Here is a 16,713-nt window from a genome sequence, read left to right as displayed (position 1 = left end):
TCCTAGGATTACTTTTAGTCAAAGCAATAAGAAACCATAATTAGCTGTAGACTAAAGTAGACTAAATTGTTATGAATATGAAATCACCTGCAGCCCCAAAAGACAGCACATTTCTAAAAGCGCCATGGAATAAAAAAGGGGGGAAATGCCATGGAATTTCCTATTTTTTGCCTCAGGTAGAGCCCCCAGAGTAGAAAAATGTAAGGACCGTGATGATCTAATGTTGACAGATCTCAATCTATAAAGTCAGTTATTAAATATATTCTCCTTTAGGGAGTTAGGGTGGCAAGAGTGTAATTCTGGAAATCTAAGAAGTAAGCTGCAGTGAAATCACTATTCCTTTAAAAAGGTAATGGACTTGAACTTGAGAGCATCTGAATACAAGGAAATGAGATCCTCCAAAAACATATGTAATAAGTATCCAGCTAGCAATACATTAATCAGTGGACCTCTCTTTTCCTTCTTTTTGGTGGTAAAGAACAGATTAAAACAACAGTGACAACTAAGCATTCTAAAAATCCTATTTATTCGGTATTAAAAACGTATAAGTAGATAATTAAAATGCTTAGATAAACATTCCTCTAGCCTAAAAGATAAGCCCCTTTGTTTTCCCTGTGTGTCACCGAGCATCTACTCCATGTGAATATGGATTGATTTACAGGTTTTTACCCTTTTATTCATCACCCATTTTTCCAGGAATGAACATGGGTATTGTTCTGAGGAGCTCAGCCTGAAATGAAAAGACAATTCTAATAATTGCTTTATTCTGGAATTTTAAAAAATATTCAGAGCATAGTATTTTTCAATGATATATTTCAAAGCAAATGAAGTGTTTTTTCTTTGTAAACTGTGATCCTCAGGTATGCTTATACACATATGCATACACAGGCATATATATATTTTTTTTTAATGAAAGAAGGGCATGGATTTCAATTTCGACCCAGAAATAGAAGAGATTATTTTTCAGGCGTTTTCCATGCAGGGGGAAAAACACCTAAGAAAGTCTGTTCCTGTTTTCTCCTCTCAGGCTGTTTCCCCCTCTCTTTCTTTGTCTAAGACATGACGTTCTTTCAGGGCTCACCTGTAAAAGTCCTAGGTGAGTGGTAGGAGAGAGGGTAGGTGTGTAATTTAGAGGGACTGGTGACTGAAATGTGAACTGAATACCCATCATTGCATTCATTCTATGGAGGTACTTGGAATGAGATAAACACAACTCAAAGGAAAGCAAAAAAAGCAAGATTAGGCATGTTTTCCCTCTAATTGGGTCCCTGGATCTCCTGCTGGGAAAGTTTGTAAGCAGAGACTCTGCCAATTCTAGAATTATTGCTTTTTCTCAAACATCGGGGTGTTACAAAAGAAAAAAAAAATCATATATTATGTAGGGGACTCTTGAACTTCTTGTATTGTTTGAATTGTTCATAGAGTCAGCCTCTAAGGGGTCACTCCTGGCCTTGCTCATTTCCTTTTTCTTTTGGCTTTTCAGCTGGCATTTGTGTCCACTGTGATTGCCAGCATTTGGCGCAGTGGGTGAAGCAAGTCTTATTTGAAAATCTGCCAGAGACAGCCGGTGGGAGCTGGTGCAAGAGGAAGCAGCCCGAGGGGTGGCTGCTTTGTCCCAGTTCTCAAACACAGAGGGAGCCATCCCTGGCAGAAAGAGGAAGTGGCCTGCACCAGCCCCACCCCCCACCTCAGCCCGCCATCCGTCAGCCCTCCAGAAGGTTCTCCCCCCTAACCAGTTTTCTGCAGAGCTCTTGTGCCTGCAAATGATCACTTTTCTTGAGAAAAAGAATCCCAAACTATATAGCCTTGCGGAGAAGGCAATGGCACCCCACTCCAATACTCTTGCCTAGAAAATCCTATGGATGGAGGAGCCTGGTAGGGGCAGTCCATGGGGTCTCGAAGAGTCGGACATGACTGAGCGACTTCACTTTCACTTTTCACTTTCATGCATTGGAGAAGGAAATGGCCACCCACTCCAGTGTTCTTGCCTGGAGAATCCCAGGGACGGCAGGGCCTGGTGGGCTGCCGTCTATGGGGTCGCACAGAGTCGGACACGACTGAAGCGACTTAGCAGCAGCAGCAGCAGATGGCCTTGAGGAAGCTGATGAGTAAGCAGGGGATGATGGTTGACAGAGAGGAGACATAGCTCCTCAGTGATGGAAAGCCAGAGAGAGGAGCTGTCTCTCCTCTAACTAGGGCTCCATTCCCCACTTCCAGGCTCCATGGCTCAGCTGAATTAGAAGCCAAACTAAAAAGGATATTTGGGTACACCCCGGGGTATCGCAGCAGGATCTAAGACTTCCTCATACAACAGCAGGATACTATTATTGAGAAACCTAGAGAGGCCCAGAGCTTCTTAAGAAAAGGTAAATCAGTATTCAGGCAGCATCTTAAAGTAGCAAGAGGATGTGGAATACATTTTAGAAGGATTTTGGTTCAGTAGTAAAGAATCCGCCTGCCAATGCAGAAGACTCAAGAGCTGCAGGTTCCATCCCTGGGTCAGGAAGATCCCCTGGAGTAGCAAGTGGTGACCCACTCCAGTATTCTTGCTTAGAAAATCCCAAGGACAGAGGAGCCTGGTGGACTACAGTCCATGAGATCACAAAAAGTCAGACAACTGAATGCTCACATGCACACACACATACATATCAAAAAGTGGCTAATGTATTGTAAAAGAGAGCTCCTGCTTTCAAGTATTAAAGAATTTTTTAAATTCCTTTTTCCTCTTGAAATGCACAAACACCATCATCGTCATCATTTTCCATTATCCAGGCCATCATTATCCTGAAATTTTAGAAACCTGGTGACAAAGAGTAAATCTGTTCCTTTATTCATACCTTCAACAAATCTTGTGCTGTGTTCTTGGCACAAAGTGCTACATTAGTGAAGCCCCCACAGAGATTAAGTTGCAATAAATAAGTAAATTTTATACAGTCCACTCTTTGTATCTGTGGGTTCTACATCCACAGATTGAACCGACCTCAGATTAAAAGTATTTGGAAAGGGAATTCTGTAGTGGTCCAGTGGTTAGGACGCCACACTTCTACTGTAGGACTACCAAGTGCATGGTTCAGTTCAGTCGCTCAGTCCTGTCCAACTCTTTGCAACCCCATGGACTGCAGCAGACCAGGCTTCCCTGTCTATGACCACTCCCAGAGCTTGCTCAAACTCATGTCCATTGAGTCAGTGATGCCATCCAACCATCTCATTCTCTGTCGTCCCCTTCTACTCCCGCCTTCAATCTTTCCCAGCATCAGGGTCTTTTCAAATTTAGCACTTTGCATCATCAAGTGGCCAAAGTATTGGAGGTTCAGCTTCAACATCAGTCTTTCCAATGAACACTCAGGACTGATATCCTTTAGGATGGATTGCTTGGATCTCCTTGCAGTCCAAGGGATTCTCAAGAGTCTTCTTCAACACCACAGTTCAATAACATCAATTCTTCAGTGCTCAGCTTTCTTTATAGTCCAACTCTCACATCCATACATCACTACTGGAAAAACCATAGCTTTGACTAGATGACCTTTGTTGGCAAAATAATATCTCTGATTTTTAATATGCTGTCTAGGTTGGTCATGACTTTTCTCTCAAGGATCAAGCATCTTTTAATTTCATGGCTGCAGTCACCATCTGCAGTGATTTTGGAGCCCAAGAAAATAGTCTCTCACTGTTTCCACTGTTTCCCCATCTATCTGTCATGAAGTGATGGGACCAGATGCCATGATCTTAGTTTTTTGAATGTTTAGTTTTAAACCAGCTTTTTCACTTTCCTCTTTCACTTTCATCAAGAGGCTCTTTAGTTCTTCTTTGCTTTCTGCCATAAGGGTGGTGTCATCTGCATATCTGAGATTATTGATAATTCTCCCAGCAATCTTGATTCCAGCTTGTGTTTCATCCAGTCCAGCATTTTGTATGATGTACTCTACATATAAGTTAAATAAGCAGGGTGACAGTATACAGCCTTGGTGTATCCTTTCCCAATTTGGAACCAATCTGTTGTTCCATGTCCTGTTCTAACTGTTACTTCTTGAAAGCTGCATAGAGCTTTCTCAGGAGGCAGGTAAGGTGGTCTGGTATTCCCATCTCTTTAAAAATTTTCCAGAGTTTGTTGTGATCCACACAGTCAAGGTTTTGGTGTAGTCAATAAAGCAGAAGTAGATTTATTTTCTGGAACTCTCTTGCTTTTTCAATGATCCAGTGGATATTGGCAATTTGATCTCTGGTTTCTTTGCCTTTTCTAAATCCAGCTTGAACATCTGGAAGTTCATGGTTCATGTACTGTTGAAGCCTGGCTTAGAGAATTTTGAGCATTACTTTGCTATTGTGTGAGATGAGTGCAATTGTGTGGTAGTTTGAGCATTCTTTGGCATTGCCTTTCTTTGGGATTGGAATGAAAACTGATCTTTTTCAGTCCTGTGGCCACTGCTGAGTTTTCCAAATTTGCTGGCATATTGAGTGCAGCACTTTCACAGCATCATCTTTCAGGATTTGAAATAGCTCAGCTGGAATTCCATCACCCATACTAGCTTTGTTCGTAGTGATGCTTCCTAAGGCCCACTTGACTTCACATTCCAGATGTCTGGCTCTAGGTGAGTGATCACACCATTGTGGTTATCTGGGTCATTAAGATCTTTTTTGTATGGTTTTTCTGTGTATTCTTGCCACCTCTTCTTAATATCTTCTGTTTCTGTTAAGTCCATACCATTTCTGTCCTTTATCGTGCCCATCTTTGTATGAAATGTTTCCTTGGTATCTCTAATTTTCTTGAAGAGATCTCTAGTCTTTCCCATTCTATTGTTTCTCTCTATTTCTTTGCATTGGTCACTGAGGAAGGCTTTCTTCTCTCCCCTTGCTATTCTTTGGAATTCTGCATTCAGATGGGTATATCTTTCCTTTTCTTCTTTGCCTGTTTGATGCCTAGTCTGGGAACTAGGATCCCATATGCCAATTGGTGTGGCCAAGAAAAAAAATATTTGGGAAAAAAGCTCCAGAAAGTTCCAGAAAGCAAAACCTGAATTTGCCTTGCTCAGGCAACTATTTAAATAGCATTTACAACTATTTATATAACAGTTACATTGTATTTACAACTATTTACATAGTATTTACATTATATTAAGGGCTTCTCTGGTGGCTCAGTTGTAAAGTGTCTGCCTACAATGCGGGAGACCTGGGTTCGATTCCTGGGTCGGGAAGATCCCCTGGAGAAGGAAGTGGTGACCCACTCCAGTACACTTACCTGGAAAATCCTGTGGACCGAGGAGCCTGGTAGGCTACAGTCCATGGGTTGCAAAGAGGTGGACACAACTGAGCAACTAACACTTACTTATGAGGTAGTATAAGAAATTGAGAAATGATTAAGGGCTTCCTTGGTGGCTTAGCTAGATGTTCAAGTTGGTTTTAGAAAAGGCAAAGAAACCAGAGATCAAATTGCCAACATCCACTGGATCATCGAAAAAGCAAAAGGGTTCCAGAAAAACATCTATTTCTGCTATATATAAAGGCTATGCCAAAGCCTTTGACTGTGTGGATCACAATAAACTGTGGAAAATTCTAAAAGAGATGGGCATACCAGACCACTTCACCTGCCTCTTGAGAAACCTGTATGCAGGTCAGGAAGCCACAGTTAGAACTGGACATGGAACAACAGACTGGTTCCAAATAGGAAAAGGAGTACGCCAAGGCTGTATACTGTCACCCTGCTTATTTAACTTCTATGCAGAGTACATCATGAGAAACACTGGGCTGGAGGAAGCACAAACTGGAATTAAGATTGCCAGGAGAAATATCAATAACCTCAGATATGCAGATGACACCACCCTTATGGCAGAAAGTGAAGAAGAACTAAAGAGCCTCTTGATGAAAGTGAAAGAGGAGAGTGAAAAAGTTGGCTTAAAGCTCAACATTCAGGAAACTAAGATCATGGCATCCAGTCCCATCACTTCATGGCAAATAGATGGGGAAACAGTGGAAATAGTGGCTGACTATTTTTTGGGGCTTCAAAATCACTGCAGATGGTGACTGTAGCTATGAAATTAAAAGACGCTTACTCCTTGGAAGGAAAGTTATGACCAACCTAGACAGCATATTAAAAAGCAGAGACATTACTTTGCCAACAAAGGTCTGTCTAGTCAAGGCTATGGTTTTTCCAGTAGTCATGTATAGATGTGAGAGTTGGACTATAAAGAAAGCTAAGCACCAAAGAACTGATGCTTTTGAACTGTGGTGTTGGAGAAGACTCTTGAGAGTCCCTTGGATTGCAAGGAGATCCAACCAGTCCATCCTAAAAAGGATATCAGTACTGAGTATTCATTGGAAGGACTGATGTTGAGGCTGAAACTCCAATACTTTGGCCACCTGATCCAAAGTGCTGATTCATTTGAAAAGACCCTGATGCTGGGAAAGATTGAAGGCAGGAGGACAAGGGGACAACAGAGGATGAGATGGTTGGATGGCATCACTGACTCAGTGGAGATGAGTTTGAGTAAACTCCAGGAGTTGGTGATGGACAGGGAGGCCTGGCGTCCTGCGGTCCATGAGGTCATGAAGAGTTGGACATGACTGAGTAACTGAGCTGAACTGGTGGCTCAGCAATAAAGAATCTGCCTGCCAATGCAGGAGACACAGATTTGATCCCTGAGTCAGGAAGATCTCCTGGATAATAAAATGGCAACCCATTCCAGGATTCTTGCCTAGGCAATCTCATGGACAGAGGAGTCTGGTGGGCTACAGTCCAAGGATTTGCCAAAGGGTCAGACACGACTTAGTCACTAAACAACAAAGATATGATTAAAGTATATGGAGGGTATGCAAAGGTTTAATGCAAAACTACCCCATTTCATATACTTGAGCATCCATGGATTTTGGTATCTGTTTGGGGGTCCTGGAACCAATCCCCTGCAGATATAGAGGATGATGGTAATAGGTTACGAAGTAATAATCTGTACATCTTATACTATGTCAGAAGGTAGTGTTATGGAAAACAAAAAGACAGGCAAGATAAAAAGAACCTGGAATTGCAGAGGTGAAGATTTAAATTTCAGTGTTGAATGGGGTAGTCAGGGTAGACTTCATCTAGAAGCTGAGAACTGAACAAAGACATTGATGGTGGAGAGGGAGGTAGCCAGGTGGCTATTTGGGGGAAGATATTGGTTTGGCAGCTCCTTATCTCCTTCATGGGCTTCCCTGGTGGTTCAGATGGTAAAGACTCTGCCTGCAGTGTGGGAGACCAGAGTTCGAGCCCTGGGTTGGAAAAGATATCATGGATGAGGAAATGGCAACCCTTTTCAGTATTCTTGCCTGGAAAATCCCATGGACAGAGGAGCCTGGTGGGCTACAGTCCATGGGGTCACAAAGAGTTGGGAATGGCTGAGTGACTGACATTTTCACTTTCAATATCACCTTCATGGCAGAGGGAACAGCTAAATCAAAGGGATACACAATATGTTTAAAGAACAGCAGTGGGACCAGTATGACTGAGTAGGGAAACTGAGGGACCAATTAGAGCAGAAAAGTCCAGAGAGGCAATAGGGGCCAGCTTCTGTAGACTTTGTGGGTCATTTAAGGAGTTTGGAGTTTACTGATTGAAATGAGAAACCACTATAGGATTTTGAGTAAAAGAGTAAAATTATATATATATATATATATATTTAAAGCCAGCTTGTGAGGTCTTAGTTCCCTGACCAGGGATTGAACCCAGGCCACAGCAGTGAAAGCCCTGAGTCCTAACCACTGGACCACCAGGGTACTCCTAGCTCATATTTCTAAAAGATCCCTCCAGCTGCTGTATTGAAGAGCCTTTTATAGCAATTCAGGCAAGAGAAGATAGCTCACAGTAGCATCAGAGGGTGAGTGTTAAGAAGTTGGATTGTGGGTATATTTTGAAGGTAAAGACTTTTGGATTCCTGATGTATTCAATTGTGCTGTGTGAAGGGAAAGGAGGAGTCAAGAATAACTTAGGCAATAAGGAACTGCTACCTAGTGGGTTAGGTCAGGGGTCCCCAACCCCCAGTACTTGTCTGTAGCCTGTTAGGAACCAGGCCACACAGCAGGAGCTGAGTGGCAGGCAAGCAAGTGAAGCTTCACCTGTATATACAACTGCTCCCCATCACTCAAATCCCCCTCCCTTATCCATGGAAAAATTGTCTTCTATGAAACTGGTCCCTGGTGCCAAAAAGGTTGGGGATCACTAGGTTAGGTGATGGGTGAAACAGAATTTGGGGGAAGAGGTCAGATACTCAGTTTAAAGCATGCTGAGTTTGAGACTGCTGTTCAATATCCAAGTGAAGATGTGAAAGAAACAGTTGGGATGTATTAATCTGGAGTTCTAGATGGAGCTCTAGGCTGGAGAGAAAAATCTGGGAGATTTATCATACAGATGGAATTTATTGAGACTATATGAGATCACCAAAGGATTGGGTATAGATAGAGAAGAGGAACAAATACTGAGCCCTGAGCCATTAAGTGGTCAAGAAAATGAGGAAATGGTGGAGGAGACTGAGGAGGAGCAGCTAGTGACACAGGAAAAAAACTGCAAGAGAACACGGTGACCAGGAAGCCATGTAAAGAAGAATATCAAGCAAGGATGATCAGCTATAGAATATGTTGCTGAAAGGCTAAAAAGACAAGGAAGTAGAATTTACCATTGGATTTAGTAATAAGGAGATCACTGACTACAAGGATAAGAGCAGTTTCTGTGGAGTCATGGGGTAAAAATCTGATTGAAGTGAGTTCTAAGAACTAAGGGGAAGAGGAATTGAAGACAGCATGTAAAGACAACAATTTTAAAGAGTTCTGCTGTAAAAGGGAGGAAAGAAATGTAGCGGTAGCTGGTGAAAGAGTAGGGAGGGCCAAGAGAAAATGATCCAATTGAAATCAATAAGTGATTATCTCGAGAAAGGCGGGGAGAATTGTTGGAGCAATGCCCTTGAGTGGTGGAGAGGAGATGGAATCTAGTGCAGAAGTGGGGCGGTTGGTTTAGAGTAAGAGTATGAATTATTTATCTATGATACTTGGCAGGATAATTAGTATGACAGTGCAGAAACTGGAAGCGGTATGTGTGTTAGTGGAAATCTGTGCAAGTTCTAAAGGCATCCAAGTAGAAAAAAAAAAAAAGACTACATAACAAAGGAGTAGGAATCAAAATGGCTTTGGATTTCTCAATGACAGCACTAAAATCTAGCAGACAAGGGGAAAAGGCCTTAAAAAAACATAAGGAAAGATAATTTGCATCCTAAGAATTCTATACCCAGCCAAACTATCACTGAGTATAGCCTGCTTTTTCAAACAGACAAGGTGAGCTGGGTATCTTCTGTTTGCTCTTCCCAAGCCCTTTTTGTGCTCAGATAGGTAAACCTGCATGGATTCCTTTGCTCGAGTTCTCGTGCCTTTCGGCTTCTGATGGCTTTGGCGAATGTGACACAGGTGGGATACCTCAGGGCAGAAGGAGAGAGGTCAGAGCTGTGTTCATTTACTCAAAGCCACAGATCTTGCTCATTAACTTTTCTTATAGCTACAGCTCTCTGGATCTAGTGAACATTCCTTCCTTTTTCCCTTCAGCCCTAAATCTTCCTGCTCTTGCTAACCCCATCTCTTAAGATCATTAACACCTTTATCAATTATTCCTTCATGAAGCTTTCACCTGGACCTTGATTGAATACAGGTCTCCCAAAACGTAGCCATACCCTATTTTTTTTCTCTCATAAAACCAACGGAGGAAGTTCTCCACTAAAATAACGAAAGAAGACACAGGAATGAGGCAAACAGAATGCGCACAACAATGGTGAAAGAAGATTGCAGGATGATAGCTGTGTCTCAGGTAAATAGAAAAACCAATTCTAATTGCAGCAGCCGGGATAGCAGTGACTGCAGGAATTTCACACCCGCTACGAGGTTTGTGGAACCGAAGGGGGGAAGGTGGGGGGGGGGGGCGGAGAGAGAGAGAGAGGACGATAGCATTGTTCCCCTGACACACCCCAAGGCGCCCGGCTGCAGCCCAGGACTGCGGGAGGGATGGGGGCGGCGGCAATCGACCCGCAGAGCTTAGGACTGGCGCTGCGGCACAGGGCGGCCGGCCGGGTAATCTGCGCACGCGCACCCCGCAGCGCCGGCCAGTCTGCAGCGCACGCGCAGTTCGCCCTCTCTTACTCCGTCAGTCCCTGCAGAGCTTGGGTCCCACCCCCGCAGGCCCCGCCCCGCTCCCGTGCGGCGAACGCTCCATATCCGGGTTCCCGCCGCCGCCGCCGCGCTCATTCAGCTTTGCCGGGAGCGGTGCGATTCCCTACCAAGATGGCGGCCGTGGGGCGAGTCGGCTCCTTCGGTTCCTGTCCGCCAGGATTAACCGCGACTTACACAGGCGGCCCCCTAGCCAACGAGCTAGCGTCGGGCAACGGCGGCGCCGCGGCAGGCGACGACGAGGACGGACAGAACCTTTGGTAAGGATCGCAGCCCTCCCTGGTCCCCGCCGGCAACGCCGCCCCGGGGATGGTCCAGGGTCGCGTGCCCGCCGGGGCTCGGCGCCCGGCCCAGGCCGCCGCGTTCTCGGCCGCCCCCGTCCGGGCGTGGAGGCCGGGGCAGCCCCTCCGGCGCGGGGCCTCGGCCTGAGCGTGCGCCTTGTTCCCCGCCAGGTCCTGCATCCTCAGTGAGGTCTCCACCCGCTCGCGCTCCAAACTCCCCGCGGGGAAGAACGTGCTGCTGCTGGGTAAGTGCCCCCACCAGCTCCGCCCTGCGCGGCGTCCTCCCGGGCCTGAGTCCGGGTCCGCCCGCCGCGCTCTGGCTGGCTTTGTGAGGACAGCCTGGCCGGGCCCCGCCCCGCCTTCCGACCTGTCGCTGACAGCTGGGGAGAAGAGACACTGGGACCCCTGTCCCGGGACCTTCAGGGACCCGCCCTACCCAGAACCTGTCTCCACCCCTGGGTGTGTGTGGGGGTGGCCCTAACAGCGTCCCCTGGGAAGGACAATGCGATAACCCATCGGACAGAGCTCGTGGCTTGGGCTTCACGTCGAAAATAAGGACGGTTTTTCTTTCATAACAAAAATTGGTAGCAGGAGGCTCTTCGCCAGAGTTCTGTTGCATATAGCATGCCATCAATATTTAATAGCAAGCTCTTTGTGTAATTGACAGAAGCTAGAAAGGAGACCTGGTAGTTGTGATAAATGTTCTTATTTAAGTCAGCTTTTATAGGTACAATGGGCTCGTGTTGCGGCTGCCTTTTTCACTGACACCTATAGGGCAGTAAACAGCTTTCTCGTTCAGCCCCTTTGGCCACATGGGTGTAATAAGGAGAAATGGTCTAATGTGTCGAGTGTCCTGATTGTTCTGTATCCCCTCTGCTCTCCGGGAGTTAGGTATTTGTTTCTTGACTGAGTCTGCGGGTGGACGTGGAGAACAAGTCACAGGTTCACATTTTTGCAGGCTTAGCTCCAAAGTCATTTAGAGGAGAGATTTCTTTGATACTCTTGCGATGTGAAAATTTGAAGTTTGGCTCATAAGATGACGGTTAAATTTTAAAACTTTGGTATTGATGCCTCAAGACTTTTTATATTTAAAAACAGGAAAGGAAACAAAATTCAAATCTATTTGTCAGGGTCTGCTTTTAATGGGAATGTTTAAAGAAAAACAAATCATTTTTCATGAACTGCTGCCAGTCTGCAGTGTGATTCTTGACGTTAATTGAAGTTAATGAAGCTATTTGAAAAATTAGTGTTACCTTTGTTTTTAATGTAATTGAAAGTATCTACTGCGGATTCACCTGGGTTCCCTCATGACCCTATCACATACTAGTCCAATGATCTGAAGCAGGTTCTTTGACTTATATGACCCTCAGTTTCTTCTTTCTTAAAATTGACATTGTAGAAATAATACCTACTTCTTATTGTGGGGACAACTGAGTGAGATAATGTTTGTGAACTGATAACAGCACAATGACTTTTTGTGAATCTCTTTTAAGTGGATTAGAAAATATTTTTATTTTAAAAATTGAGTTAGTACCTACATAAGTGGTAATATAGGCCAGAGACAGAATCCAAAAGCAAAAAAAAAAAAAAAAAGAAAAGAAAAAATCCAGAAAATGTTTTCGATCTACTAGCTTAAACAAATTTCTATTAAGTGCTTAAACTAAAATGTACCTAACACAGCTTGACCTCATTGAGGTGGGTTGTATTTTTATTTTTGGTTGTATTTTTAAATACTCTCAAGACTTCTTTTCAGATGCTGCCGCTGTTAAGATAAGATCCTGATTTTTGTTTTTATTTTAGAAGTTCTTCCCAACTAATCCTTAGCGCATTAGATGTTACTTACATGGTTCTGTTTCTAGTGAAACAAAAGTGACAGCTTTGTTCATTTCTTGATGTGTCTAATTTGCACTGAGGTTGCACCATGCTTTTTAAACGCTTTTTTAAACTTGTCTTTGGGTCAAAGACTGAATATACTTAGAGGCCCTAGACTTCCATCCCTCCAAACTTAGAATAGATTGTTCTATATCTTCTCTGCTGTAAAATAGATTCCTTTTATATGAGCTTTTCCAGCTCCACCTGATACCAAGTTATGCAAGTTTATAATTAAAAAAAATTTTTGGGAGGGTACTAGTTCTACTGGGATTTCATCAAAGTCCTTTTCAGCTTTGGGAAAAAGCTGACAACAGATTTTTATACTGATTACATAACCAGTTTTAATTTTCTGGAATACCTCGTAAAGATTTCTTAAGCACATTTCACCGTCGTGTATTATGGCTGCCTTCAGTTTATGCTGGTGGAAGAGAAGAATGTATAAAGGGGGATTGTGGTTTTCTTTGTTATGAGTTTGGAGGCGCTAGGCAAAGGATGCTTGGCTCTAGTGTGTCTTTCATAATATGAATTATGGTGATCTCTGGAGTCCCATATTTAAAAAAACCAAATCTGAGACTAAAAAGATGTTAATTTCCAACCACTATGTAAAACAGGAACAGTGATCAAACATTATATATCCCGAACACAAATGGCAGTTTAGCTTTACCTTGCTCTGCAGCCTCCCCTCCCACTGCCTGGGGTGGAAGGACTCAAAACTGGCAGTATTTGCCTGTGTGTGAGCCATCCTCAACACATTTTCTTTTCTTTCTTATTTTAAAACTTTTTATTGGGGTATAGTTGCTTTTCATTGTTGTTAGTTCCTGTTGTACAGCAAAGTGAACCAGCTGTACATATACCCCTTTCTCTTTTAGATTTCCTTCCCATTTAGGTCACCACAGACCATTGAGTAGAGTTCCCTGGGCTATATAGTAGGTTCTCATTAGTTATATAATTTGTATATATGTGTATGTACAAATGTATGTATGTATGTGTAATTTGTAGTATGTGTATGTCAGTCCTAATCTCCCAGCTCATTACAGCCTCCCCTCCCCACTTTGGTATCCATTGGTTTGTTCTCTACATCTGTGTCGGTTTCTGCTTTGCAGATGAATTCATCTGTATCATTTCTAGATTCCACATACAAGCAGTATTACATGTTTTTTTCTCTTTCTGACTTCACTTTATATGAGTCTCTAGGTTTATCCATGTCTCTGCAGATGACGCTATTTCACTCCTTTTAATGGCTGAGTAGTAGTTCATCAGGGGCTTCCCCGATGGCTCAGATGGTAAAGAGCCTCCCTGCAGTGTGGGAGACCTGGGTTCAATCCCTGGGTTGGGAAGATCTCCTAGAGAAGGAAATGGCAGCTGACTCCAGTATTCTTGCTTGGAAAATCCCATGGACGGAGGAGCTGGGCAGGCTATAGTCCAATTCAGTTGCTCAGTCATGTCCGACTCTTTGCGACACCATGAACCGCAGCACGCCAGGCCTCCCTGTCCATCACCAACTCCTGGAGTCCACCCAAACCCATGTCCATCAAGTGGATGATGCCATCCAACCATCTCATCCTCTGTTGTCCCCTTCTCCTCCCACATCCAATCTTTCCCAGCATCAGGGTCTTTTTCAATGAGTCAGCTCTTTGCATCAGGTGGTCAAAGTACTGGAGTTTCAGCCTCAACATCAGTCCTTCCAATGAACACCCAGGACTGATCTCCTTTAGGATGGACTGGTTGGATCTCCTTGCAATCCAAGGGACTCTCAAGAGTCTTCTCCAACACCACAGTTCAAAAGCATCAATTCTTTGGCGCTCAGCTTTCTTTATAGTCCAACTCTCACAACTATAGATGACCACTGGAAAAACCATAGCCTTGACTAGATGGACCTTTGTTGGCAAAGTAATGTCTCTGCTTTTGAACATGCTATCTAGTTGGTCATACCTTTCCTTCCAAGGAGTAAGCGTCTTTTAATTTCATGGCTGCAGTTGCCATCTGCAGTGATTTTGGAGCCCAGAAAAATAAAGTCAGCCGCTGTTTCCACTGTTTCCCCATCTATTTCCCATGAAGTGATGGGACCGGATGCCATGATCTTAGTTTTCTGAATGTTGAGCTTAAAGCCAACTTTTTCACTCTCCTCTTTCACTTTCATCAAGAGGCTCTTTAGTTCTTCTTCACTTTCTGCCATAAGGGTGGTGTCATCTGCATATCTGAGGTTATTGATATTTCTCCTGATAATCTTGATTCCAGCTTGTGTTTCTTCCAGTCCAGCGTTTCTCATGATGTACTCTGCATAGAAGTTAAATAAGGAGGGTGACGGTATACAGCCTTGGCGTACTCCTTTTCCTGTTTGGAACCTGTCTGTTGTTCCATGCCCATTTCTAACTGTTGCTTCCTGACCTGCATACTGGTTTCTCAAGAGGCAGGTCAGGAGGTCTGGTATTCCCATCTGTTTCAGAATTTTCCACGGTTTATTGTGACCCACACAGTCAAAGGCTTTGGCATAGTCAATAAAGCAGAAATAGACATTTTTCTGGAACTCTCTTGCTTTTTCGATGATCCACCGGATGTTGGCAATTTGATCTCTGGTTCCTCTGCCTTTTCTAAAACCAGCTTGAACATCTGGAATTTTATGGTTCACGTATTGCTAAAGCCTGGCTTGGAGAATTTTGAGCATTACTTTACTAGCGTGTGAGATGAGTGCAATTGTGCGGTAGTGTGAGCATTCTTTGGCATTGCCTTTCTTTGGGATTGGAATGAAAACTGACCTTTTCCAGTCCTGTGGCCACTGCTGAGTTTTCCATATTTGCTGACATATTGAGTGCAGCACTTTCACAGCATCATCTTTCAGGATTTGGAATAGCTCAACTGGAATTCCGTCACCTCCACTAGCTTTGTTTGTAGTGATGCTTTCTAAGGCCCACTTGACTTCACATTCCAGGATGTCTGGCTCTAGGTCAGTGATCACACCATCGTGATTATCTGGGTCATGAAGATCTTTTTTGTACAGTTCTTCTGTGTATTCTTGCCACCTCTTCTTAATATCTTCTGCTTCTGTTAGGTCCATGCCATTTCTGTCCTTTATCGAGCCCATCTTGGCATGAAATGTTCCCTTGGTATCTCTAATTTTCTTGAAGAGATCTCGAGTCTTTCCCATTCTATTGTTTTCCTCTATTTCTTTGCATTGATCACTGAGGAAGGCTTTCTTATCTCTCCTTGGTATTCTTTGGAACTCTGCATTCACATGCTTATATCTTTCCTTTTCTCCTTTGGTTTTTGCTTCCCGTCTTTTCACAGCTATTTGTATAGTCCATGGGGTCACAGAGTTGGACACGACTGAGTGACTTCACTTGACTGGTATTTCACTGTATACGTGCACCACATCTTCTTTAACCGTCGCTCTGTTGATGGACATGTAGGTTGCTTCCGGGTCCTGGCTGTTGTAAATAGTGCTGCAGTGAACACTGGGATGCATGTATCATTTTGAATTATGTTTTTTCTGATACAGGCCCAGGAGTCTGTTGGGATTCTGGGTCATATCTCAAAGCATTTACATACAAATCTTAGTTTGCCTCCTCTGCCCCTGTTCCTCCCAACTTCCCCAAATTTGGGATGTAGATGTTAATGCTGATTTGTAGATAAGATGCTGAATTTTAGAGAGCTGTTCAGTGAGTTTTCCAAGGCCACGCAGGTGTAAAGACCCTGCCCTCTGCTGTTGGTGAGGATTTTGGACTTTTGATAGAAATTCCTTCAAGGGAGAAAGTGCCACCTAGTCTTTCTACTGCATAACTTTTTAAAAAGGCTATCTTTAAGTGAAAATACTAATAACTATTTTAAAGTAAAATCGAAATATTTGTTGGATTCTGGGATGTAGCTTCTGTTGTCATGGCGTTTGTGCTGAAGAAGTCAATTACTTGTGTCTGAGCCCTGGTGAAACCTGGCAACACTCTGGCATGAGCATTCAGTCATTCTTGCTTGAAGGATTTTGAGAGTGAACTTGTTTGTTCTTGATATTAAAAGGCAGAACTTCTTGTGTGTGTGTTTTTAGTAGGATTTAACTTAAAAACGGTCCTTTTAAGAACTTTTTTCTCTTTACCCTTACTATTTAATCAAACTTGACTATAGTGATTGTAGTTATATGAATTTTAGTAGCCGCTGTCGAGGGCACTTTCTCCATACCTTGGGTTACTTAACCATGTTTTGATAAGACTACCTAAGGAAAATAACAACAGCAACAAATTTATAGGCAGTTACATGTACCAGGCACATTAGGATTGTTTACATACCGAAATTATCCCCGTAAAGATCAGGAAAGAAAAATTGCCCTGAGGTTATATAGCCAGAAAGGGGCAACATCAGGATTCTGAATTGTGCAGCCTGGCTCCAGAGCCAGTATTCTTAA

The 16,713-nt window shown here is 43.4% G+C and overlaps 1 protein-coding gene across 2 annotated transcripts in view; it reads left to right on the top strand.

Moving 5' to 3' along the window:
- Window positions 1-8,435: 8,435 nt before the first annotated feature.
- DYNC1LI1 (dynein cytoplasmic 1 light intermediate chain 1) overlaps window positions 8,436-16,713 on the top strand; it is a 53,379-nt gene continuing 45,101 nt past the window's right edge. The window contains exons 1-3 of one of the 2 annotated variants that reach the window (XM_055557233.1): window positions 8,436-9,814; window positions 10,183-10,430; window positions 10,623-10,696. In XM_055557233.1, coding sequence (XP_055413208.1) covers window positions 9,764-9,814; window positions 10,183-10,430; window positions 10,623-10,696 — 373 coding nt within the window. In that variant the 5' untranslated portion in view covers window positions 8,436-9,763. Of the gene's footprint in view, window positions 9,815-10,170; window positions 10,431-10,622; window positions 10,697-16,713 lie in introns of those variants that run through there. The other variant, XM_055557234.1, reaches the window with a different exon arrangement.

Source organism: Bubalus kerabau, chromosome 20 (genome assembly GCF_029407905.1).
Source record: "Bubalus kerabau isolate K-KA32 ecotype Philippines breed swamp buffalo chromosome 20, PCC_UOA_SB_1v2, whole genome shotgun sequence".
NCBI classification, from domain to species: Eukaryota; Metazoa; Chordata; class Mammalia; order Artiodactyla; family Bovidae; genus Bubalus; species Bubalus kerabau.
The sequence above is the reverse complement of the archived record's forward strand: the minus strand, read 5'-3'. Positions and strand labels throughout refer to the sequence as shown.